The sequence below is a fragment of the Cygnus atratus genome, chromosome 5, assembly GCF_013377495.2.
Source record: "Cygnus atratus isolate AKBS03 ecotype Queensland, Australia chromosome 5, CAtr_DNAZoo_HiC_assembly, whole genome shotgun sequence".
In the NCBI taxonomy this organism is placed as follows: domain Eukaryota; kingdom Metazoa; phylum Chordata; class Aves; order Anseriformes; family Anatidae; genus Cygnus; species Cygnus atratus.
This window is the reverse complement of record NC_066366.1, coordinates 49,239,897-49,266,127: the sequence shown is the minus strand read 5'-3', so window position 1 is coordinate 49,266,127 and position 26,231 is coordinate 49,239,897. Positions and strand designations below refer to the sequence as shown.

Genomic DNA, 26,231 nt, shown 5'->3' with positions numbered 1-26,231 from the left:
GGGGCGCGTAGTGCGGCGGGGCGGGGGCGTCGCGGCCTCTCCCCCGCCCGGCCGCCATTGGCCGGGGCCAGCCCCCGCCCGCCCGCCGCGGCCCGCGGTGGCCTCGGTGCGCCCCGCGCCGCGCCCGCCGCAATCACAGCGCCCGCGGCCCGCAGGCAGCGCGGTAAGGGCGGGCCGGGCCGGGCCGGGAGGGGGCCGGGGCTGGCGGCGGCACGGGCCCCGGCCCCGGCCCCGGCCCCGGCCCCGGCCCCAGGCATCGGGCGGGGGGAGCAAGAGTGGGGCTTGGGGGTCCTTGTTACGCCGTGGGGGGGTTAATGGCTCCCGATGAGGGAACTAATTACCCCCGTAATTAGCGCGGGGCAGCGCGCCGGGGGGCTGGGAGGCGTGTGGGGAGCTGCCGCATCAGGCAGAGCTGCTCGGTTCTGTCCCGAAGTGCTCGAAATAACGCCGGGAACGGGTCCGGCAGGCTGTCACCGTCACAGCAAGCGTCCTCGCACTATGCCTCTTTTTATTTTTTTTTCTATTTTTTCCCTCTGGGAAATGGTGCCGCCTCTCTGCTGCTGAGGGAAAGGAGCCTGCAAGCAGCGGGATGAGTTTAAAGTTGCTTTCGGGTGCCTTGATTTAGCGTTTGAAATGTTCTAAGTTGTTCTGAGTTAACGTGGTAATGAATTCCTTGCTTTTGCATTACAAATGGCTCATACATCTTCTGAAGCTATATTAGCCGCTACATGCATTAGTCCTAATCAATTAAGCTGATTCATTTACTTGTAGTCTCTGTAAATAATTGTATTGCAACAGAGACCCTAATCTCCGTCTCCTTCAAAACGTAGCTGATCGGAGGCTGCGGTCATAAAGACTTCTCCTTCCTCCGCAAGTGTACGGAGAAAATCAGACTAACTCTGCAGGGGCTGAGGCGGTTCTGGCACTTCAGCCTGCGGGCCGGACAGCACAAGTAGGTAGAATATTGCTGATGGAGCTCTGCAGGCAGCAGGTCCTTGTGAGGAGGGCTACCACGAGTCGCGTGGTTTGCAGAAATCAGCACCTAAATGTCGCGGGGACTGGCGGTGTGCAAACACTAGCTGGGAAAAGGAATTGTGCCTTGAGTCTGAAAACTAAAAGGTCATAAAAACGTTTTGAAAACTAAAGGTCATAAGAACAGCAGCTGAAAGAAAAAAAAAAAAAAAAAAGATTTCCAAGAACTGGAGTGATCAGCTGATTAGCTAAGGCTGTTCTTTTTCTCCAAGATTGTTGTTAATTCATATGAAGGGAAAACGTGCATACGGCTTCTGTTTATGCAGCTCCTAGAGGCTGTGCTTGAGCTATTTGGAGTTTAAGCTACTGAGGTGTCAACATCTCTCTAAACACCAGTGGAAAATACTTTGATCAACACGAGTACTTTCTGTAGCATGACCTGGTATCTTGCTGCTCTGAGACTTTTGATCTTAGTGGAGTGCTTTGCAAAGGAAAGGCTGGGGACGCAGAGGGAGCAGGCTGCTGGCCCGAAGAATTATTCTAGCAGACCTGGCTGCTTCCAGAGGCGCTGCTAAGCATCCCTCTGATAGTAAGTCAGGGAAGTGTGCTAGCAATGCCATGCAAAATGGCTAAGGGACCTCAGGGAGCACGTGCAGGTTTTAAGAGGTGAGTGAATTACTCTGGTCACGCTCCTTACCGGGGCCGTGCAAACTGTGCTTGTAGGTGCTGTGGTCCTGTGTGCGTGGATCGGATGCTGAACCCGCCATGTCTGCGAGATGTGCCTTTCTCCTGACATGGTCTCCAAAGCAAGGTTAACTCTTCCACTAGGAAGGCGAGGAAGAGCTGATGAAATCCTTTCCTATTTCTGGAGGGTCAGCCAAAGCTCTAAAATGGTCTTGTGAATTTTCAGTTCTGCAATGTTTGATCGGTTGATCACGATTGATTCAGTTCTGATCACGTTTGTTTTGTGTAGTAAGATTCCTGCTTTGCATGCGTTTAGGATGGCTTGTGACAGATATTTTATTCCTTGCTTTCAAAAAAAAAAAAAAAGGCTATTTACGTGCCTGTGGTAAGCTGGTCAGCCGAGCTGGTTTCTCTTCTAATACAACCTGAAGACATAGCATGTGACGGGAACTTTCTCTTCTCAACTGTGGGTCAAGTACTCTTTCAACACAACCCAGAACGCAATCTTTTTAAATTGACTGCCTGAGCAATCAAAGGCTTTCTTTAAGCCAAGCAGAAATATGTATTTATTTTTCTCTAGTGTTTGGAAACGAGAAATGAAAGACCTATTCCCACTGCACGTGTGTTTAATGGTTAAGCCTATCTTAAAAGCTGCTCGAGAAACCTTGGGGAACAGAGCATTTGTTAATTGTGTCTTATTAATGCACTGCGATGTGTCTAGGCTCTTTTTTTTCCCCCTTTCTATTGTTAATATGATTTAATTATAGTAAAGGAAAAAGATAAGTGGGATTACATCATTAGAGACTGTAAGAGAGGAGTGTTTTCTATCCTAAATAATCCATGACAAAACACGGATGGCTTTCTAATAACACAGCACAAACATTGCTTGGCACTTGTTTTCCCGTCACTTCTGTACCATTCCCAACGTTGTGTCGGCAGAGGTGAGAAATGTGAGGATCTGCATATCCTTGTGCCGCGTGGGAGGCTGTTCAGTTCCTTGTGGAGGGGTTGCCTGAGCGGGTTGGTAGCTTAGTCTTTGTTCAATATTCAGTCTTCATTCATTCCTCTGTGCCGCGGGGCTGGCAGCTGGAGCGCCCGTGTCCTGCTCACCTGGGGTCCTGGCGACAAGAGCTCTGCGTTAGCGTGGTCCAGGCTGTGAATCCGTCGGCTGAGACACCCAAACTGTTTCCAGTTCAGCCCACGGCCCTCAGTAACGTGTTTTCTCTGAAGCTACTCCGTTGCGTGGCGTGCCAGCAGCTGCCAGCCAGCAGCGGCCATCCCTGTGCGCCGGGTGCCTCTCTGCCAGGCTCTGCCCTCGCACCGTGCTGCCCAGCGAGCGGCTGGCAGCGCCGCGGCTTCTCCTGGCACCCACTGAATTTGAATTTGTGGTTTGCATCTCCAAGAACTAAGCCTCACGTGGCAGGATCTCCAGCCCTTCAGTGATCACTCGAACTGGTTGTTTCCTCTTTGTGCTTCTCCTGTAAGTACGAACAATTTTAGCTGGAGAAGTGACAAGTTATGCTTTAATTAACATGGAAGAGATTTCTTTGTGTGAAACAAATGCTGAGCTTTGAGGGATCTGTTCACATGAAACTTGGCTTTATATTCCAGCGTGTCAAACTCAGTTAAGATCTCTATGTGTACGGTCTAAAATACATTGATTTTCCTTTTCTTGTCTAATATTTCAGGAGTTAGGTATCCCTGAAACTGAATGTTGGGGAGGAATAGGTTTGTTAGTCCGTGGCACGTTTTGGCACTTGACAAAACTTTTGAACAACTTGGTATGACTCTCAGCCGTGATACAGGCAATGGAATAGGTGGTGGTTTTTTCTGGATGTTGTAGGCAAAGCCCATCTTCAAGGCAGTTGTTAGTGTGTTATCTGAGCCGTCTGAAGAAGTGACAAGGCAGACTTGGCATACAAATTCTATGGCAGCACCATGACAAGAACTTACAACTGCAGCTCAACATGAGAGATTGCAGTTGTCTATCAAATTGCAGGAAATTACTGCTCATTCCTTCATGTACATCTAACTGCTGAAGTAGCTAATAATTCAGCAAACCCTGTATTGGTAAGTTATCAAGTATTGTTCTTGCTCCCAAATCTCGTGCTTGCAGACAGTGCCAGCAGTGGTTTATTCCAGAAAGATAAGTGTACTAGATTCAAATGAGTTTTGGGAAGTAGCGTTGTCACAGCACTTAACATTTGGTTCTGTTTTTCCTTCTCTGTTCTGGAGTTCACTGGTGTGGTAATAGCTCTTCCTGTAGAATAAACAGTGTGCTAACATGACTTCCTTCACTTTGTGCTAGCTCCATTAAAAAGGAAAACAAAAAGTTCAAAAATATTTATAATGTTTCTTTCCTGTTACTACCTACATTGCTTCTCTTGGTGACGAGAAGATCCAGTCGTAGAAGGAGCCATACTACACGTTACGTGAGCAGCCTTCACCATACGCAGCTGCTTTGGGAGCAGGCTGGGTACTTCTCTGTTTCAGCCCCGTTTGAGGGGCTGCACATGGATGTTTCTGGCTGTGTGGAACTGATATTGCGTAGTGTGGTGAACCAATACTGACTTCGATACTGTTTAGTTATTTGGCATAGTGGCAGCTTTGGCGTTATGCTTTCTGATCACACAGTACGTTTGGGGAGTTCCCAGTTTTTGTTCCAGAAAAAGCCACGCTAAGTAGACTGTTCCACCCTTACAAAAACCTCTTATGTGCATATGAGCAGTGATCAACCTCCAGAATCTGGTTTTGTAACCAGACCAGTATCAAATCCCAGCCAAGAGCTTGCAGTTCTTGGAGGAGGGACTTTGCTTTAGGATGGCACGTTGGATGCAGCAGACTGTGTGACAGGTAAACATAACCCTACTCCTACTCACCCCCGACCAAAAAAGCAAACTTTTTGTTAGCTATGGTCAGATGGTTTGGTTTTATACCAGACTTAATCAGACGATCAAGGTGCTCAGGCAGCTGACTAGTAGGGACACTACCTGTAGTCCTCTTAAGAAAGCTGAAAGTGCCATTTCTGCCTGGACTCGAAACTCTTCTCTGGCTCTGGTTTTCTCAATTTGGGTTCACAGGCTCAGACCTTACTCTGTCACTGTGCAGCTTGTGCGTACGCTTAACCATTGTGCAAAAGAGATGAGAATACTGCTCTTTCATGTGGTACCCGTTCACATTTGCTCTCCACCAGCATAACAGGTTGCACAAATAGCATGAGGCTCTCACAGCCTGCACTTCCCCCCAGCCTCAGCAGCGAGGGCTGTATCTTGTGCAAAACAGCACTAAGGGCTGTCCCCACCCTTGCTGGTGCTGTGGGCACAGAGAGCTTTTGTGGCCCTCTGACCTCGCACTCCCGAGCAGTTCTCCATGTCTGTGCATCATTGTGCCCACATCACCAGGGATTTGACTTGATGATACTGGGCTCGTTGCCAGTCAGTAGAAACCAGTAAATTATCCAAGCAGAAAAGACCAAGAGAACAGTATTACCCTGAAAAAGTTTCATCTGTGAAATGCTTGATAGTGGTACTTGTTCTGTGTTAGAGATTTTAGTCACTGGCAGCTACTATAGAACAAAACAACCAGAGGGAGCTGAAAGACTTGGTTGTACTGTTCAGAACTGCTTTCAGTTAGATTTGAACGCTGACAGAAAAGTCTTGTAACTAGTAGCAGCTTGGTGCTAAGGAAAGATCTGACCAGAAATTATACTGTGGGTTGAATTGTCCTTAAAACACACGCACACACAAGAAGGGCATCTAGTTGTGCTACTGCTGCTGTTTGATTTGGGTTTGTTTTTTTGACTGATGTCCTCTGATCTATTTCTCTCAAACTTCTTCACTAGGGATTTTTTCTTCCTCCCATTTGCGGAATAAATAAAGAAGAGAGATGATTTTGGAAGTGGTTGTGTTGCTGGGCTGTGCTCTGGGCATCAGCACGTTCCCCCTGGAAGAACCTGAAGATGGAGGCAAGCACTGGGTGGTGATTGTTGCAGGTTCGAACGGCTGGTACAACTATCGACACCAGGTAAGGACCACTGGTCCCACATGCCGACTCTGCCACGCTCCAGAAAATGCCTGCCCTGGGATGTGCAGGGAGATGGTAGCTACCTAGGTTAGCTCAGCCCTTACGTCATTTGGGCAAGTGCTTCCACTTCTGGACTTCCAGGAGTGTGTGAAGTATTCTAAAAGAACAGCAACAAGATTCATGCACAGCCTGCTCTTTTCTTGTCATTCTCATCCCAAGAATTACCCTCTGCTTTTCCTTCTACTATCTGAATTTATTTGCTTACAACTTTGTCCAGCCTTTCATCTTTTGAAAAGTTGTCATTAGCAGTAGGAGGTATATTCTTCCTGTAGTCATACTTCTGTATCTTGGGAGACCTGTATCATTTAGGCTAAATATTCCATTACCATGCTAGAGCATCGGACCCCAACTTGCAGGTGAATAAGTGATGTCTAGAATTAAACCTCATTTTTGAGAGACATGCATGTTTCTGTCCATTTGATTTCTTATATCCTAACATTATGAAATATCTCCCTTTCTTCTCTGCCAGCAAAAGTCTTGGCTAAGGCTGTATATCTACAGTATGTTTTTGTGGGGTGAAGGACGAGGGTTCTTTTTAGCCTGAATCAGTTTGCTCACTGTGTTCTAAGGCAAGCAGTTCATGGCTACAGACTTGTGCTGCCACAACAAGGGCACAGTGCACTGGGGTGCAGGGTGGAAAGAGGAGAGAAGGAAACAGGAACTCTGAAAATTGACACTGCTGTCAAAGCCCGTGTTGTGGAATTATGGTCTGATTGCGAGTGTCAGGATGGACAGGACTGTGACTTAACTCTGATTAAGTTCAAGGCTTATAATCAGCAGTCAGGAGACTACCGCAGTTTTTTTCCTTTGGGGAATTCTTGGGCAATCCCTTAAACAGATTTCATCTACACTTAAACATGGTCTTTGTTAGACGGGAACATCTTGCTTTCATGGTGAACACAGTCCATTTAATTCTGACTTAAAGCATACATTTGTATGTTTCTAAATGTTAGAAAAATATTTTCCTAGACTATTGTTAGTTAAGGTGGAACAGAGACTGACACACTAGTGTACAAAACCAGTATTTTAGAAGTTAGGCTGTAGTAAATGGTCTGGGTACATATATCGAACTGACCTGCTGAACTCTTGAAACTTGCTAAGTAATGATTATTCTACAGGCAGCTGCATTAAAAATATAGTGAGACCTTATCTTCTTCATTTCTGTGGATTAAGAGAGAAAGAAACCTACCTTGTGTTTGTTGTGCATGCTGGGTTTTATACTTATGCCTCTCCTCCTTCTCCACTCACAGTTGGTTTGGTACTTTCTGTGCAGTAATGAGCTTAAAGCTTGGTGAACCAGACTGACAACGTTCTTGTGCTTGAAGAAGAACCTGTTACTTGCAAATGCTAGCGTAATGCTTGGACAAACTGGCTTTAGGGATTTTGGCAGCTCCTTGCGCTGTAACCATTACCTGATAACCATAGGTGATATATTATTGGCCTTATCATAGACTATTCCTATTTCAAATGAAATCTGAAGGAAGATATTTTTAAAGCTAAAATCTCAACAGAAAACAATTGCAAAAACACTAGTGTTGTACTTATCGCTGCCCCTCCTGGCGTGGCTAAGTGTAATTATTCTGAGTTGTGCTTTGGTTGTTGCATTGCTCTATAACCAGTCTCATTGGCTCCTTTCCACTAGGAGGAGTTAATGCTGTAACATTTATTCTTAAATAAAATCACTTTTTGGAAGCTGTGGTTCACGAGAATTCCTTTTCTGCAGTGGCCCAGGTTTTAATAGTTCTGCGGGTGGGCCTTCAATAGCAAGTACATCTGCCAGGTATAAGAAAGTTATGAAGGACACAAGATGTACGCTTAAGTGTTTGTGTCCAGTGCTAAGTCAGAATTTCACACCAGCAAATTAACTTTTGAGTGTGGTCACTTGCTGATAGTTAAGTAAATACTTTTCAGGGTTAGAAAATTGAGAATGGGGTTTCTTTGAGCACTTTCATTTCTGGAGACAACATTGACTAGCAATGCAAAATATCTGTAATATTTAAATCCTAGAAACGTCTGTATTTTAACCTCTACATCTTGTTTCAGGTATAGTATTAGCGTTTGGAACAAAAGTTAGAACACCATTAAGAATCCCGTCAAAGTTATGAAATCAGAGCCATAAAATAAGAGTCAGCGTGAAGGATCCTTCACAATGGGATTGAGCTCCTACCGATCTGTTCCGGGCAAGTCAGTGTGCCTAGCTTCTTACAAAAGAATTAATTCCCAGGAGGTGCAGCGCGTCAGAAGCCTGTGCTGTCTTGTCTAGCTGCCTCTTTTGGCCAAGCTTAGGGGCTGGGCAGGAGTGAGCAGCCACGGTAGGAGGGCATACTCGGTGACAGGCCCAGCAGCTAGTCACGGAACTGTGTGCGTGCTACAAAGCGTAAGCCGGAAAAGGGTGTCTCAGGTATCAGAAATTTAGGAAAACTTTTTCCCTGCAAAACTGGCTGAACAATAGGTACTTTTGAGGAGAGTTGGACAGAGGAGGAAAGGTACTGCAGAGAACTCAGGAGTTATTACAGACTTTTAGAAATGTTATGCAGACTGATCACTAAGGTCTTTGCATGTGTTAGTAGTCCCTACTTTCCAGCTAGGGAAGCAGAAGCACTGTGTTTAAATGACATGTTCAGTGGAACCACAAATCAGACTTGAACTTCCAGTCCTGTACTTCATTCGTCACGAAAGTTGTGCTACAGTGAACATACAAGTTTCGGTAGAATAATAATTTTCAGTAGAGTAATAGGTGTACTAACAGAAAACTAAGCAGTGCTTCAGAATTGCTGATTTCTTTGCTTGATTCTTTGTAATTCTTCTACTTTCCAAAGGAAAAATTGCAGAAGAAAATACATTGTATTCTAATTCACTTTCCTCCTGCCCTTGCCTTTCTTCCTCAGAACCTCTCTGATCTAGCCTGCATACAAAAGAATTTGTAGGTGTGAATCTTCCTGTAAGTAGATACTCAGTGTGACTGTTACTTGTTACCAGACTGGACACTATTTCCTAAATGCCACTAAGCACTCATAATATCCCTTTGTAAGCTGAAACCTCAGCTGACACATGTCTGGGTTTCAATTGCTCAGTTCAGCTGTTCGGTGTACAGTTAATACATAACACTGCATGTATGTGTTACACTTAATGTTTTGAGAGCTCCAGTTGTTTTGCATGCTGTCTGCACACAGCACAGTCAAAACGTACTCTGCTACCTTCCGCAGTAGTTACCTGGTGACAGGATGTGTTCGTCTGACTATGCAACCATAAAAGGAGGGGGAGAAGGTTCACTTTCAAAAATGTCTCTAATTTCATACATGAAAATTTGTTGGGAAAGTAGTCCATCGTTGAACACTGTACAGACTCCAGGAGCAGTAAATTTGTAAAGACTGCGCAGACCCTGCAGAAAATTAGTTTGCACCTGTAACCTCAAGGAATCTGAAACTCCTTCTAAGACTTATCTGTCAGTGGTCGGAATCCGCTGTCAGTGGTGCAAACCTCAAGTGTAGGCAAGATAAGGAAAAAAGCCACTGTTTGCACTTATCTATGCTTCAGATTCACACCTTGCAGGGCACTTGTTTTCTGTTTTGATGCCTGAATTGGGACTGTTTCCACATCAGGATGATCAAAACTTGTCTTCTACAGTTATCTGATCAAGTTCTTAACACAAATGTTAAATGTTTTGTATAATATACAGCCTAATGTGGTAGGCTCCCTGTTATTACAGAGCTAGCCTATGTATAGCCTTATGCTTGGTGATTCTCTGTTCTTCAGTGTTTTTACCCATATCTTTAGTATTTTTGATTAGACAAAAACAGTGCTCCTTGTTCTTACTGCTGTGATTGTACCAGCTAACTCCAACCCAAAGTTGGTTTTACAAATAGATCAAGAGGAGAGACAGACCAATTCTGTCTGGATACCCCAAAAGGCAAAAATGAACAGTGTCAATGGAGAAGCCTGCTGTGAAATGCAGTCCTGCTAAAGGCAGAGCACATACTCAAGGAGGAAACATAGCTTAAAAAAATCTGGCAAAATTAAAATGCTGAAAATAGAAACTTCTAAATTTGCGTACATGGTTTTATTTCTGGTCATTGTTTTTAGTCGTGCACTTAGTGAGCTTTATGGGTCAGGGATTGTACTTAGACAAAGTTTTGGACACTATGAACCAGAGCAGTTACTTTGTTCAGGACGGTCTGTATAAATTCTCCAGTCATTCAGTTAATGGACATAAAGGATGCCTTGGCTACTCAGCTTCAATTGGCTTTTCCTTACTGTGCTTATCAAATTGTAAGTGAAGCTATGGGAAAAGCTTTCCTAAATCCTTAATACAGTTGTGGGTTTTGGCTGATTGACTGATGGTTAAGGACAGGAATGAAGCATGGCTGACATTTCCAGCCCAGAGCAGAGCAGGCCGAGGGGAGGCCTCATGGCAGCCTGCAGCTCCCTCACGAGGGGAGCGGAGGGGCAGGTGCTGAGCTCTGCTCTCTGGGGACAGCGACAGGACCTGAGGCAACGGCATGGAGCTGGGACAGGGGAGGGTCAGGCTGGGTGCTAGGGAAAGGTTCTGCACCCAGAGGGTGGTCGGGCACTGGGACAGGCTCCTTAGGGATGTGGTCATGGCATCGAGCCTGCTGGAGATCAAGAAGCGTTTTGACAACATTCTCAGACCTGTCAAAAAAACAAACAAACAAAAAAAATTCGGCTCAAAAGCTGTGTCACTCAAATGTTTAAACAGCTTTATGACAGAGGAGAGTGAGGATGGTTGCCTTTTTGTTGCTGTTGTGTTCTTTTAGAGTTTTCTCCAAATGCCCATTCCAGGAAAATAGGGGAATTCCACCTCCGATCCCCATGATTTCAAGATCTAAGAGTTAATTACTGAAGTGAATTTAAGCATAGATCTTCCATAGTAATTTGCTGGTGTAGCAACAGGTTTAGAGGAACTTGGGAATAAAAGATCTGAACTATTCCACTAACAGTTTCCATTACGCCTGGCACCTGGGCTGGGTTGTGCAGGAGCAGCTGTACAGCTATATATACCTTCTCCCTCTTCTTCTTCTCTGCTCTTGATAACAGGGCAGCTGCTACCCACACCGAATCATGACCACAAAAGCATGACTTGCATTTGGTGATGATTTTATACAGTAAATGTTCATAGCATTCATGTCATGTAGAAAGTCAACAAGAATAACACCAGCTAGAGACCTGGAACAATGTTAGCTGTCTCTTTTATGGTGTTATACATGTATAGCCATGCCACAAATATTTCTGGAAGAAACAAGGCTTAAACAGCAATATTTGATAGGCACTTACTGATCAACAGGAAATAGTTAGATTCACATATGCCTCCCTACTCTAGCAGCAGGCTGTTTCTATTCTGGTTTTATAGAGATTATTTTTTTCTGTGTGTGGGAGGAAACAGGACAAGCATATGACCGGCATCAAAGGTGGCTTGTCTGGTCAGCTAACTTTACACACGAAAAGTCGTTTGCTCTAAACTATTCTAGCTAAGCCAAAGGAATTCTAGCAGCAAAATGTATTTTTGCTACTCTAGCCTATGCTGGTAGTACCATAGCATTACCAGGAGGCACAATTCTCTTAGCAGAAGCCTTAAAAGGTTGGGACAAACCCCAAGCAGGCATAAATTAAGGTTGTTGGGAATTGATCAAATTGATCTGTTTCCATCCACAGTAGGGAATATGGCCCATTTAAATTTACCACCAAGATTTGAGTGAGACAAGACATAGTGAGCAAACAGTCAATGAATCAGAAGGAAAAGGAGACCAAAAAAAGCTGTTAACATTCATTTATAAAGCTGAACTAATTTTGGGTACTTGGGTATTAATTTAGAGCACTTCCGAAGTTTCTGTGGGCCAGCCACGTATCTACGGGAGCACAGACACTTGCTAGTTGAATATGTTAGTATTTTGCCACTATAATAAGCCTAAGCATCTCCTTGTGTTGCCAGCCTGTAGCTGTTTCTGTCAGCCTAACAGAAGCAGAGTACTGTCTCAAGGGTGAGAGGAGATCCATGATCTGTCTACTCATCAGTCTGTGTAGAGAAGCCCAGATGAATGTTTTCTACTACTTTTGCCCAACTTGCTTCTGAAAATCAAATACGTGTGTAGTCAAATCTGCGCTCCAGTGTTTTGTATCGCATGGGTTTAACCTCTGCCTTTGCCTTGTCGACGCAGCAGCTGCCATAGTGCTGTACAAGGAAATGGGGAACTCTAAACAGTGCAGATTGCCTGGGACAGGTGGGAGAGAGCCTAGCCTGACTCGTGTAGTAGGATATGGAACTGCTTTAGGAAGGATAGTTTAACGTTCAGCGTTAGTTGCGTAAAGAGATTTTGCTGTGGGAGAGTTCCTTAATAGTGAATGTGCCTCGCCCTTCCCAGAGTCTTGCACAACTGCCCGCTGTTTTTCAGCCACACTTGGGAGATGAAGGATTTTAAAGTGGTAGGATTTTACAGCATCTTTTTAGTTAAACTAGTGGAAATCGCTAACGCGCCTAAGCCAATTAAAGTTTAGGAGGTCCACATAAGCCACTTTAGTTTGGTGTATGAATTAGCAAACTAGACTAGTTCTGCAGAAGTAAGTTTTAAAGCTTGCTTCTTGCCTACATTTGGAGTTTTATTTGTTAGGTGAGATTTCTTCTATTAAATCTGCACAGGTTTTCTTACATGTGGTGGGTTGTAGTTCAGGAGTTTAAGTGTGATTGCTGATAACCTGTTCAGTCATTCACAGGCTGCAAGTCAAAAATAATAATAAAAAATTATTATCTGCTGAGGGCACTATGAATTTAACATTCTGGTAGAGGTTCATACTTTACTGTAATAGTGCTTTAATGAGTATTGTTGTTTCTGTGCCATCAGAAGACGGTTCTATAAAGAAAATGTGCTTATTCATATCCTGTACAGGTCAGAAAAATAGCCTGAATAGAAAGCCTGCAATTCTGGTTTCCACTGAAATCTGTTTTCTTGCCCTGAACTTGCTGTAGTGTCACTTTATGAGAAATACATAATTAAAAAGGAATTTTTCCTTAACTAAAATTAATAACAAAGTTTTGTTTTGTAGTAAAACAAAATTAAAAACAAACAAAAGAAACCAACAAACGAAAACCAAATCTTTGCAGAGTTGAGATTGGTAAACTGTACTTGTTTAAGCCAAGGACAGTCTTTAATGCTTATTCATGCAGGCTTGGTGCAGAACTAATTGAAATTGGTGGAAATCCAACTCCTTCCTCTGCTTTGAATCTGTCTGTCAGTGCACAACGTTTTCATTTAGATTTCCTTGCAGAATTCAGAACATTGCTGAGAACCTTTTGTTAAATGTTGTTATTTATAACAAGTATCAGTTAACTTCTGGATTCTGTTTAAATAGGAATTTGAAATAGGTAGATGGAGAGATTTTAATCATAGTCTTTGTTATTAATACAGCTATTGCTAGTTAGAGAAAGACATGGAGTTTTGGATTGAATCTCTGCATTTCAGCCCACTAACAACCCTCAATCTCTTAAATTTGAAATTAAAATACTAGGATGGAGTTCCTTTTGGACAATAGCTTGATCTTAGGTTGGCAAAGCTATTTTTCTTCTGCTCTCAAAGGTCCATTAAAGTCTCCATTAAAACTAGTAATGAAAACCTGCTTACTTCCAGGCAGACGTGTGCCATGCGTACCAGATCGTACACCGAAATGGAATTCCAGATGAACAGATCATTGTCATGATGTATGATGACATTGCAGATAATGACGAGTAAGTGTTGAACATGAACTGGTAACGAACTATGCCTGCTACAAATATGCCATAGTCACCAATATTTTTAAATTTGTAGTAGTTTTGTAGGAACAGCTTTTAAAACTGCCTGAGATATGCATAGAGACATTTTATCCGTTAGCACAGTAAGTCTGCTTTGGAACGTGCTCTTGAGCTTTCTAAGCCTTTATCCACAGCTCAGCATCTGTTTTGGTACTGAGGACTCCAGAGCTCCTTGTCAGTTCTTCATTGTTATGAGAGCAATTGATCTTAGCTTCCAGGCATAACAGTTTTCAACAGATAACCTAAAAACACAAACATAGGGAAGCTCAACATATGACTCACAGGCTTTTATTGAAAAGATGTTATCAGATTGATTAATCCCCAGAAAGCAGATTGAACAAGGAAGTGTATATGTCACGTCCTTGGTCACTGTCTAGAGTGTGTAATTGCTTTTCATGTAAAACTGTTCACTTATACAGCCTCTAATGCTGAGACAAACCAGCAGAAATCGGCAGATTTCACATGCACAGCAGCAGGGGGAGCAGAGAATAAAGGGCATTAAAGACAAGAGTGAAAGCAGGGAAATAATAGTATAACAGACCACCTGCCTGTATTCTCAAATTAATCTACACAATCTGAGGCAGGATACTTGAAGGTACTGTGAGGGTAAGGACACTGAGGCTGAGCATTATTAACTGACTGAAGTGAAAAGGTCTTTTTATTCTGCGTTGACTTAACAACACATGGTACTAGTACTCGTACTGCCTAAGGTAACCTTGCCAGGCAGGACAGTTTAAAGGTTTTTCTAGTTGTTTTGTGGCTGCTGTGTAGCGCATTACTAATTCTTCATGTTTATGTCCCTTTAAACTTTCAGGAATCCCACAAAAGGCATTGTCATTAATAGACCTAATGGCACAGATGTGTACGCTGGAGTGCCCAAGGACTATACAAAGGAGGTAGGAATGAAACACTATTCCCCAGGGAAGCTAAGGTTCAGTGTTAGCCAGTGCTCTGGATAAATCCTTTTAGACTGTGCCTAAATGTGCACTAAAATGCACATAGTGTAAAACCCCCAGCTTACTCACATGCATGATTTGGCATAAAGTTCAGTGATCATTAGATGAATGTAAACACTAGATGTTTGGAAGTGAAGCAGTGGTCGTAAAAGCAAATCCTTACATTGTCTTTCATTCAAAATTGTTATAGCTCAATCTGAAGAACAACTCTGTAAGACGAATTGTTTCATTAAGTCAGAAGAGTAATGCAATCACTTGGTGATTTCATGATTCAGAATCTGAGTGAGTCATCAGTGCCTAATGTGCTAGTGGTGATAGATTGAAAGGAAGGGTCTGTGCATGCAACCCAACAGTTAAGGGTGAGGGTGGTGTGTTAAGTTCAAGATGGGAAACTGTGTCAGTGAAACTAAAATCAAAATTATTTCTTCAGGGATTTTTTTTTTTTATTATTCCAGACCATACCAGTAATACAGTTAAAAGACTAGATCCAGAAATTCTTTTGCCAGCGTAATGTAATGGTAGGGATCTGGATGTAGGGATGAAGAGAGAGGTGAAAGTGGGGCAAGGCAGGAGCTTTTTATTTGGCTTCACCACCAGAACAAAAATCTTGAGAAACTACAACCATTGAGTTGCATAGTGGCAGTAAGACTTCTTTTTATCCCCAGAAATTTAAGTAGGAACAAAAATGTGGATTTCCAATGATAACTATACAGAATTAGTAAATCTTCATTCTAATACAAAAGCACTTTTTCAGCTTGGCATGTACTTTTTATTTTTATTTTTATTTTTTTTAAGTGCTGAAGTATTGGAACAGGAATTACTTCCAATATGAGCAATACAGGAAACTGAAGAAGTACTGTTCCTGAGCATCAAGGCCAGCTAAACTTGCTATCCGTGCATGGGTTCTGACTTTCAGAAACCATATTTCTAAATGAAGATTGTGTTGTTGTTTTTATGATCACATTTAATTTAAATCCTTGTAAATTCTTAGGATGTTACTCCAAAGAACTTTCTTGCTGTTCTTAGAGGGGATGCTGAAGCAATGAAAGGCGTGGGATCAGGAAAAGTATTGAAAAGGTAAGAGAAGTTTCATTTAGAAAATAATTGCATGTGTAGTTGTACATTGGCACTGAATTCTGCAAAAGAAGAGGGTAAATGAGAGCCTTTTACAACTCGAGAATGTGGCAAGACTATTGGTGGCAATTCCAGGTCATTCATATTAGAGATACAGTGGTTCTGGGTTCTGAAACTATCTAGCACCAACAAGCAACTGCTGATATTTGGTTGGTATGGAGTCCAGTATAAATGAAGGTATAAAAAAATCTTGAGGACAGTGTCAGCTATATTAAAGTATTTGTCATTTAGATGACGAACGTGAGATGTAAAAGTATGTTGCCTATTTTCTAAGGTGTGGCATATTTCTGACAGTACTGCTAGCAGACAGTTATATCGTGTTATATTTTTCTATATATACTAGTTCCTGTAAAAACTTTAAAATATAAATTTGACCATTTGGAAGAATTAGCCTAAGTAAGTAAAATTCCATAAGTGCCTATTTCATCCAACAGTTCAATTTAGAGACAAAGCAATGAACCAAAATAGAAGAGTCCTGCCCTGGCACTGGGGACAAAAAAAACAGTGAAGGAGCAGGGCAAGAGTTGAGTAAGTTATTGCTCTCAATTGTTTAAACTTCCTCATGAAGAGCTGAGATAGAAAATAATCTATGCAAGTCACATAGGTAAAAAGTTAATAAATCACTGTACAGTTACCAGATTGTTCTTTTCTAGTATCTGCAATGAGCCAAGCAGCAAATATAAAGCATTCTTTAGCCTAATTAAAAAAAAATACTTCAGAGCACACCTCGCCTGTAAAACCTTGAAATTATAAGTCAAATAAAGGAGTGGATATGCAGAAGGCCAAAGACTCTTAGCTACTCAGGAAGACAACTTGAACCCAGTTACTAAAGTCTTAGTTATTTACATTTCACCTTGGCCCAATATTTTGCACTTACGGTCAAGAGGGAGAGAGAGAAAAATGCCTCCCAGTCCTTTCTTTGCTAGGCTCTGTTGTGTGAATTTCAGTCAGTGCCCTGACTTCTGCTCTTGGGTGGGGCAAGAACTGTTTTCCTCTGCCTGAAAGCCTTCTAGAGAATCTTCCAGGTGATTTATAAGAAAAATCCCTTTGCAGATCTGGCTGTTAGAGCGCAAGACCTTAGTATCACAAACATGATCTATTTGATTTAGACTGCAATAAAATTCTGCTGCAAACAGTGTGCCATGCAGACCTTAGGGCATCTATACCTGTGAGCATGCAGTGCTCAGCCATCTGCAGAGCCAGGTAGTACAAATACCAGTCTGGTGTAATGGGTGAGTCTGTTTATAGATCAGTTCTTCGCAGAGACATAGGTCAATGCTGAGCTGGCTATGTAAGGCCATACAGATCACAGCAAGGTAGAACGTAAATACACATAAGGATCTTATCAAAAGTTTTTATGGTTTATCACGTTACTGGTGCCTTACCATAACTTAGTTATAAAATGATTCAATTTTTACTAAAATGCCCACAGTAAAACAGATTCCTCAGACAAGCATTAAAAACAGCTGTAGACTTGCCAAGTACCAGCCTCTGCCCGATCAGCAATCAGTTTTCAGTTTGAAACATGAGGTGTAATTGACTGATCCCCCATGCTTGGGGGACTAGCCGTATTACCCCCGTTTTTATTCCTCCTCCAGATACTCACTTCTTCTCATAAGCCCGCAAAGTAGTATGTTTTAGGAAGAAAAATTACTACCAAGAGCATGAGGTGTTTCAGCTGCATTATTTTCAATTTTTGACATGCCTTGGCATTGATAAGCAGACAGTGTTTATGGTGGTAAAAATTAGGTTGGAGTGGTCAGAAAAATTTGTTTGCAATTTTCTCTTTACAGTGGTTCCAAGGATCATGTATTTGTTTATTTCACTGACCATGGAGCTCCAGGACTTCTAGCTTTTCCTGATGATGATGTAAGCATTTTGGGGGAGTACTGTGGAATTTGTCATAAAAAAAAAAAATCTTTCAAGTGACATGCTTAAATACTTCATCTAAAACATTAAACATTCAATGCACTGTAATATTGGGAATTGGGGGGCAAAAAAGGAGCAATATTCTCCTCATTATCCCAGTTTCTGTTTCACATGGTTATGCCTTGGCTATTTAGTGCAATACATACATCATTTGGCACCATTACGCTTCTTTTCTAGTGGTAAATACTAGAATGTTGTGTTTCAGAAGTACAAAACTGTGGATATAATTAAGGGGAAGGAATAAATGTATTCACAACAGTTAGTAGTTATTACTATTAAATGAATTGTGTGTGCTGAACATCAGTGGTTTTAATACAGGCCTTCTTATTTTACAGCTTCACGTGAAGGACTTGAATAAGACTATTTGGTACATGTATCATCACAGGAAATACCAAAAGGTAAAGAAGCATATCAGAAGTTGTGTGATTAAAAGAGCAGCTGGCATGGAGGAGCATGGTTTGTCTTCAGTTCCAGTGTCACGTAAAGCACGGGGAATCTGGTACCACGCAATTAAACTTGGATTAGGATTTTGAACTTACAGGACTGATCCTCTCCAGTTTTTTCCTTTTCACTTTTAGTTCACTGATGCTATTTGCAATTGATGCAGCACAGCCGTAGGCCAGACTTTCGATAACGTATATGTTCTGACCAACAGTGGAGAAACAACATCTATAACTACCGCACCCTCATAATGCATACCTGACTTGTCCTTCCTGTGCTTTGTTTGCTTCAGACTGTGCTCTTGCTACAGGAAGTTTGATATGCCTCATGTTTTTCTTACAGTTACTAATGTAGCTGAAGAGACTGTACCTTTTCTTAGAAAATCCTGTGTGTTCATTTCATCACAAGTTGTTTTAAGCAGAAAAACTAATATTTAGAAAATTTGGTAGCCTTTTTTAAGCAACTTTCTGTGGTAATGTGTCTACTATGGCTGGCTGTATTTAGGACCACATAAGCGGCCATTGGCTCCAGAAATAGTACATTTAATAGTGGTACATTGCTGGGCCTAAAGGTTGACCATGTTTTTGATTTGTGCTTTGCACATTGGTCATTAGATTCCTATGGATTCTATGGAGACGGATTGCATCTTTTCATTGTGATTGTTTTCCCTTTTCTGTATAGTTTAGTTCCCAAAAAAGAAAAATGGATCTATTTACTTTCATGTTTTGTTTTTATAGCATTATGGATAGCTTTTGTTTCAGGGATATCAGGGCAGGCCATCTAACTACAGTTGAAAAACACTGAAGGACTTTCCTCCATTTGCTCATGGAATTTCTTAAGGTCTCTGATCTGTTTTATAGATGGTGTTTTACATTGAAGCATGTGAGTCTGGATCTATGATGAATCATTTGGCTGATCATATCAATGGTGAGCAATCAGTTAACTTAAATGGACTTAGATTTCTCAGCCTGTCTTAGGCAAGACCTAAACAGATACTGTATCAAGGAGAGGTTGTAGGCGCTTGCATGTATAGCTTTAGCAGGGATGCACAAGAGTTAGAGAAATTAATGTTTTCCATTTATGAGAAGTTCATTTTAAAGAACTAACAGAGTCCTAGGAAGACCATCTAGGCTTTCGGTTTCTTGCAAATGAGAAGTTGAAAAAGTACTTCTTTTCAGAAACTACATGGTTGTCCTTAACAGGTAGCACCTGGTTTATACTGACATTTCTCAGCTTCGGCGTTATTTAACAGCAGGGATGAAGTTCCTGCTGATGGTTCCGTTAAGTAGCAAAGGCAGCCATGGTACGTGGTTGCCAAGCAGTTTGCTACCCTGATTTGGGCAGTAATACAGGAAATGGAACACTGATTTTTCAGGGTTTCTAATCTCTCTGCTGTAGAGCCGGGAGCTAAGCCTTCATTAGCATGAGGAGTCACAACTTTTTCAAGCTCTGCTTCGTGTCTGAGAGACCAGATGCTCTGGCTTTCTCGTGGTTTTGAAGCTCTGATTCCAGGGAAGACCCAAGCATGTGCCTGTCCTCAGCTTCCTGGGTCTTTGGCCCTGGAGCAGTCTGGCAACAGCCACCTGGACTTACACCCTGTCAGGGATTTACAGAAAGTTCATGCAGAATGGTTCATAGCTGAGATTCTTCAAAAACGCTCAGTGAATCAGCATATTTCAAAGTTTATTCTGTTAGGAATTTCCAGTCTGGTGACTGGTTTTATTACTAGCTCTACTACTGATTTACAAAGGTGGAAAATTAACAATTTATGTATTACAAAAGGAGGCTGTCTTTGCCGGCCTTCGGTTGTGACCTGCAAAGTTTAACTGATTACTTAGTAAGCATTTGAAAAGATGCTAAGAAAGAGCACTTTACAGCACGGACAGGATTTGAGACTCTTTTTGGCTATTAAACTGTAGATACTTCCCAAGTGGAAACAACACTTTAGCTATAGGAGGAACATGCACAACTTTTTTCATTCTGAAACTTGGACTTTTCTTCAGTCATGCAAATATGCTACGAGTTGACTTCGGCAAAAAGCCACAGTGGCTTTTGTATTAATATCTACAAGGAAGTGTTTAAAATATTTCTGTTGTGTAAGAGAAGACTGGAAACACTGTGTTTGGGTCAGATCTTGTAGAGGTTCGTTTAGCTTTTCCCTCAGTGTAGAGTGTTACCCTGGAGAGAATATTTCTTAGAAAAAGAATTTTCTGGAATAAGAAATGATTTATAGGATTTATTCTAAGCTTGGAAACAAATTCTCATCCTTGTAATTAAGAAAGTGAATATATAGACTGTCAGTGTTCATTGTCCGGCAGTTCTTTGCGTAGTAGTTTTTAACAGTTTTTTCCCCCCAGAAGCGCTTATTCTTGTTTAAATGCCCCAAACCGCACGGTTGGCAGCAAGGAAGGAGCTCTTAAACAGCACTGACACTGATGAACAAAATGGCTTATAGGCTTCTTTCCTTCCTGTTATTTAGAAGTAAATGATTGACAACCAAAATCCTTAGGCAAATATATCGTGTGTATATATTATATATTTAGTATATCATAAATCATGGAGGGGGTGGGGTGTTTTAAAAACAAAACAAAAACAAAACCTACTTTCCATCGGTCTTACAGTTTATGCAACAACTGCTGCCAATCCCAGGGAGTCTTCTTATGCATGTTACTATGATGATGAAAGGCAGACTTATCTTGGTGACTGGTACAGCGTGAATTGGATGGAAGATTCAGATATGGTAAGTTAGTAGATAAAGTTTCTGCATTTCCATGCATGAATATCACTAAGCTTAGGAAAAAAAAAAAAAAAAAGAAAAAAAAAGTTCTTAAGTTCTTTTAAAGGATTTATGAAAATCTTTGTTTTCATGTGAGACTGAAAACAACAAATGGAGTTGATAAAAGTATTTGTCTACTATTCAGAACCATATAATCTTTATTTGGGCAACTAAATTTATTTAAATATATTATTAGTAAGATTAGAAACTATCTACCTTCTAGTTTCAAGTTTACATCATCTTAATTTACTAATCTGAGACAATGTATCCAAATTTGTTAAACAAATTGGGCAGTTCAGTAAGTTTTACCTCTTCATCAGAGCTCCTTAAATACCGAACTGTAGCTAACCCACTTGCTAGCATCATGGAAAACAGCAATATTGAAACGAGTCTGGGATTCTTATGTGAGCCCCCTCCCTTCTTGCACATTTGCTGGGAGATTAGGTGGTCACTAAAAGCAATTTGGGAGTATCCTGTCCAATTTTCATTTCCATTTTTACTTCTATGTCTTTCAAAGGTTGTATAGCTCATGCCCTATACTTCCTTCTACAAGCTGGCACCCAAGACCTTTTCCAGGTTTCCTCACATTTTTATAATAGGTGAATTTAAGTAGTTCTGATTACATGGAAGTTTCTTCATGCAGGAGGATCTAAGAAAAGAAACGCTCCACAAGCAGTTTCAGCTAGTGAAGAAACGTACCAACACCAGCCATGTGATGCAGTATGGAAACAAGGTATGTATGTGAGTGGGCTTCCTGGTCAGATGTATTTTAGAACCTTTTCTGCCTTACACATTTGTCCCTTTAAAAACAATGTAATCTGTTGATTTAGGAAATGAAACTGTTCATCACACACAAAAAAAATCCCTTAGCATCTAAGAGCTGATGATACTGATGCTAAAGGAAATACAGGATACAAGTTGTCCTCCAAGCTCTGCCTGTGATTTAACTCTTCACATCAATCAAGTGTAAGAAGTGTGGTAGCCCCTTCCAGGCATATTGTGAATATTCATGTAATGTTTATAAAGCATGTTGTTCCCTTGAACGGGAGGAGCTAAGAGGTGATACATCATTTATAATAGTCCGGTTTATTCAGCGTGTTTATAGAAATACTTTAAATATTTGTCAAAATATCAGGTTATTTAACGTGACAATATTTTTCCCTTTAGAGATTTGGAAATAAAAGTTCCTAGATATTTGGCAGCCTTGATATTGGAAAAAGGAGGAAAAAAAAAATTTACAACCCTATGAACTTCTTTATTTTTTCTAATAAAACAAGTTTAGAGATTTAGCTTTGCACAGCAAAGCCAAGATGCACTACTTACTGGAGCTGCTCGACGGTTTATTTGTTTATTTTCTAACTTTCAGAGTATCTCCTCTATGAAAGTGATGCAGTTTCAGGGCATGGGGAAGAAAGCTGCCCCCATTTCACTGCCACCTGTAGAACACTACGACCTGACACCTAGTCCTGATGTGCCTCTTGCTATCATGAAACGGAAGCTGATGGCTACCAATGACATGTATGAGGCTAAGAAGATTGCTGCAGAGATGAAAACACACCTGGAGGTAAGTAAAGAAAACCAAAACTAAGTGAAAAGCAAACAACAAAAAACCCCACTACACTGCATGTAAGGTCAGATTTATGTCAATAATAAGCAATGCCAGAAGTCGCACCCCAGAACCAGTGGGATTTTTTCCAGTTTTTGCAATTTGTAACAAAATTACTCTTCAGACTGGTAACCTCTGTTTGATGGTTTATTCTTCCTTAAAATTCAGGGATCTGTTCCCTGAGGCATATTAAGTAGTAATTATCAAGACAGATATAAGGAAATGCAATAGTCAACCTCACAGCTTGTATTGCCAGGAAATTCCCTATCGCCTTCCACGGAAATTCTTGCTGGGAGGAGTTACACATTGGTATTAGAGAAACTCTTGTCACAGTAAAAGTGAAGTCTTCCAGATCAAAAGCTCCCACAAAAGTGTAGCCAGTATTGGTACTGTCTTCTGGCAGAACTCCAGAAGGAGGATGAGTTATTTTGTGCACCAGGAGTGTTTCCATCTCCGTAGGTTTTTTTGTATGTTAAGAGACAGATCCAGACGATTGTGCCAAATATAAGAGGCAAAACTGAATCCCTTAAAGATCCAAAGAGTTGAAGGCCAAGAATAGTTTAATGAGAAATTTAATTCAAAGTCTTCAGATTGGGGCTCAGAAAAAGCATGTTTTAAAGTTCTTCTTGTTTTATATTCAGGCTAAAGAATTTATCAAGGAATCCATGCGGAAGATCATTACCCTAATAACAGGATCAAGGGAACAGACCAACCAAATTCTGTCAGACAGATTGACCATCAGCAATTATGACTGCTACCAGTCAGCGGTGAACCACTTCAAAGCTCATTGCTTCAACTGGCACTCTCCCTTGGTAAGTCAAGTGTTAGATATAACCTGATACACATACTGGTAAAACAAGCACGGTAGTCATAAGCAGGTCTGCAAAATCAGTTTTTATTAAAAAGCTAGCTTGGGGGCAGTCTTACAGCTTAGTTCTGGAGAAAGGATGACTTGTTTTTGGAAGCAGGAAACCACTTCCACCATGCTTGTAGATGAAGATTACTAAAAATACCTTTAGTAAAAAGCAAACAAAAATACTTTCTAATAGTTAAGGGTATCCCTTCAGGAGCTCCTTCCCCAGAAATCCCAATATTATGTAAGTCATGTTGTATTTCTGCTTAAAGCATCGCTACTAGTAAAACAGAAACATAGCACCACCACTCTGAATTCACAGTACATTCAGATTTCTCTATTCTGATTGCACGTTGCAGAGTTCCTTGCAGTAGCCTCACTGATACTATCAAGATATCCATGATATCTTGGGGTTGAACTCCCAAGAGCAACTTCTGTTTTAGGGCTTTTATTACCGTCTATTCTTCCTGGGATCCGAGCTGAGGACCAAATCTTGTTGTGCTAGGCACTGTTTAGCCAAGAATAACAGAGGTCAGTTTCCATTCCAGAAAACCCAATCCCAATGTCAGGCAAGGTAACCTAAGCAGACGGGTAGGATGAATCAACAGCAAAAAAGATTGATTTTAGCAGAAAACAATGGAATTAGCTGCCAGTTGAACAAGATGTAAGTACTATTTGCAAATCAAAAGCAGAAGCAATCTCTCAGCTGGAACTTCTAATCAGCAAGGCTACTAGGAGGTCACATAGCTCTGTTAAACTTTTAGTTCCTCTTTAGTGTTTTGGAGGGGGCAGTTGTTTGATTGGGTTCTTTGGTGGGTTTTTGTTGGGTTTTTTTGAGTGCAATTGGTTAGATAGGTGGGCCTTCCCAAAGGGGTAATGTGTAGCAACAGCTGAATTTACCTAATGAAGTTCAAAGAACGAAGTACACAGAAGAAGAATCTATTTAGTCTAGTACTAGATTATCAAGACTTGCAAATAAGTGCCTTGAATGTTAATAGCATCTCTAAAGTACTTCCACAACTTAGTTTGCATAAACAATAACTGCTCGTCATCCTGGAAATCATTAACGACGTTTATTTCAGTATGAGTATGCCCTGAGACAGCTGTACGCCTTGGTCAACGTCTGTGAAGGAGGATACCCCATTGACAGGTAAGGAGGTTCCCAGGTATTCTGCGTAGTTTTGTCTGTGGCTATAAAAATGCAGAAGCTAATAGGATGATGAAGCGTAACGCTGCAGGCTTCTCGTGTATTCTCTCCTCTGTTGACCATTCTGTTAATAAAGTTCTGACTCTAAAGCTATGAATGCTAATTTTGGAAAACACGTCATTGTTATTCCCTCCCACTCATAAGCACCCAGTTCCCCAATAAGCCTTTAATTTCCTTGTTGGAAACCCGCAGGTGAAATTAAAGCCAGTCAGAGGATCCCACTGTATGGCATAACTTCAAAATAGCATGGCTGATGGGTTGTACAGGATATGGGTGTTGCCCTGTAACTTCTGTACAATGTCACACTGAAAATGAGTTGGGAATTGCTGTATTTTCTCCTCTGCCCCCTCAGCTGTTGACTGTGAAGACCACAGCACTTCTGGGTCCTCATCCTGTAGCAGGAAAACAGGAAAATAAGGGTCCAGGCTGAAGTGCTGGGGTAGTGGCAAGGGAAGCATGGTGTTGAAATTCCGATTTGGGAGGGTGTAGTTCGTGTGAGGGGATGGGAACCTTGTGAGTCACGCAAGCAGAAGAAAAGGGAGGGAGGAAATCAGAGGGGTAGGGAATGGGAGGGAGGACTGGTAGTTTAGGCGCAGAGTGAACGTGCGACCCAGAAAGCGAGGAGCTGCTTTGCCAGTCAGTTTGGGAAACAGTTTGAGAGGAGAGAGCCTGAAAAGATTCTCATTGTTATTGTTCTCTGTTGCAGAATAAGCTTGGCCATGGATCAAGTGTGCCGTGGATATTGACGGAAACAGCAGCCTTGCAGTGCAACCCTTACTGCAAGTGGTAACTTTTCATAACTGTAATAATCCAGGCTTCACATGCATGTACCACGAAGAGAGTCAGCCACTGTCCTGGAGCTGTGCTGGGAGCTGAGGCCACACGCAGTACAGCACTTGTCAGCACTCTCCCCCGCATCCCCACCTGCCACCAGCCCGGCGGTTTGGCAGAGCCTTTTTTGTCAGACCACGCGGAGCTTCAAGATGGATGATTTGTTTTGAAGTGTGATGCTCTAAGAATCTCTGGATGAACACTACAAGCCACCAACAGTGATTTGAAATCCATGCGAAATTTAAACATTGACTCAAGTTTTGGAAAACAAAGTATACTATTGCTAAGCATTACCTTTTTTTTTTTTTTGATGATGTTAATGAATTCATTACAGTGACTAATTTACAGTTTGAGTGAAGAAACCAAAGTTTGTTCTCTAAGCTTTAACTCCTTAACAGTTTAAAGAAGTGTATTGCATTCAAGAACTATCAAATGTTAACAGCACAGTTCAACTGTGAATAGCAAGAACCTTTTTGGGTAGAAAGCATTGTTTCCCAAAGAAAAACCACAAGTATCTAATGCTGTAAATAGAGTGCCAGTATGCTATAATTAAATGTATTTACACACAAACCTCATACAGTTCAGGAATTGTCTGTGAATAAAAATAAAGTTGGCAGTTTCATCAACCTACAGGGCAATAGTGTTGGACATCTTATTTCCTGAAAATGAACAAGAGGTATTTCTTTTCGTGACACTGCACTAAAAGGTTATTTAGCCCTTGTAAAGCTTTTTTCAGACAAATCATACAAACAAAACAAAACACAATTAAAAACAGAAATCCCAAACCACATTTGAAGGCAGCACTCCTTAGAGGTGACTCTGTGTGTAGCAAGCAGGGGAACAAATTAGAAATTATGAGGTACTTCAAAATAGTTCTGTCTATACTTTTTTATATGTGGAGACAGGATGCAGAAATACTTCAGGGATCTTTCCAGAGTGTGTTAAAATACACAAAATTACC

General features: G+C 41.5%; 1 protein-coding gene across 5 annotated transcripts; it reads left to right on the top strand.

The window, feature by feature from the left end:
* LGMN (legumain) lies at nucleotides 1-25,900 on the top strand. Of its 5 annotated transcripts, none has more exons than XM_050711103.1 (16): nucleotides 136-163; nucleotides 1,696-1,783; nucleotides 2,743-3,136; nucleotides 5,498-5,679; nucleotides 13,377-13,474; nucleotides 14,352-14,433; nucleotides 15,485-15,570; nucleotides 17,421-17,496; nucleotides 17,892-17,954; nucleotides 18,858-18,924; nucleotides 20,619-20,737; nucleotides 21,417-21,506; nucleotides 22,140-22,337; nucleotides 23,021-23,191; nucleotides 24,315-24,382; nucleotides 25,146-25,900. In XM_050711103.1, exons 4-16 carry the CDS (start codon nucleotides 5,542-5,544, stop codon nucleotides 25,183-25,185), a joined length of 1,296 nt encoding a protein of 431 aa, XP_050567060.1. In that variant the 5' UTR covers nucleotides 136-163; nucleotides 1,696-1,783; nucleotides 2,743-3,136; nucleotides 5,498-5,541; the 3' UTR covers nucleotides 25,186-25,900. The 5 variants fall into 5 exon arrangements, with proteins under 5 accessions (XP_035395680.1, XP_050567060.1, XP_035395681.1 ...); XM_035539788.2 differs by having other exon boundaries at nucleotides 137-163; nucleotides 1,696-1,844; XM_050711104.1 differs by having other exon boundaries at nucleotides 140-163; nucleotides 1,696-1,865.
* Nucleotides 25,901-26,231: the final 331 nt, after the last annotated feature.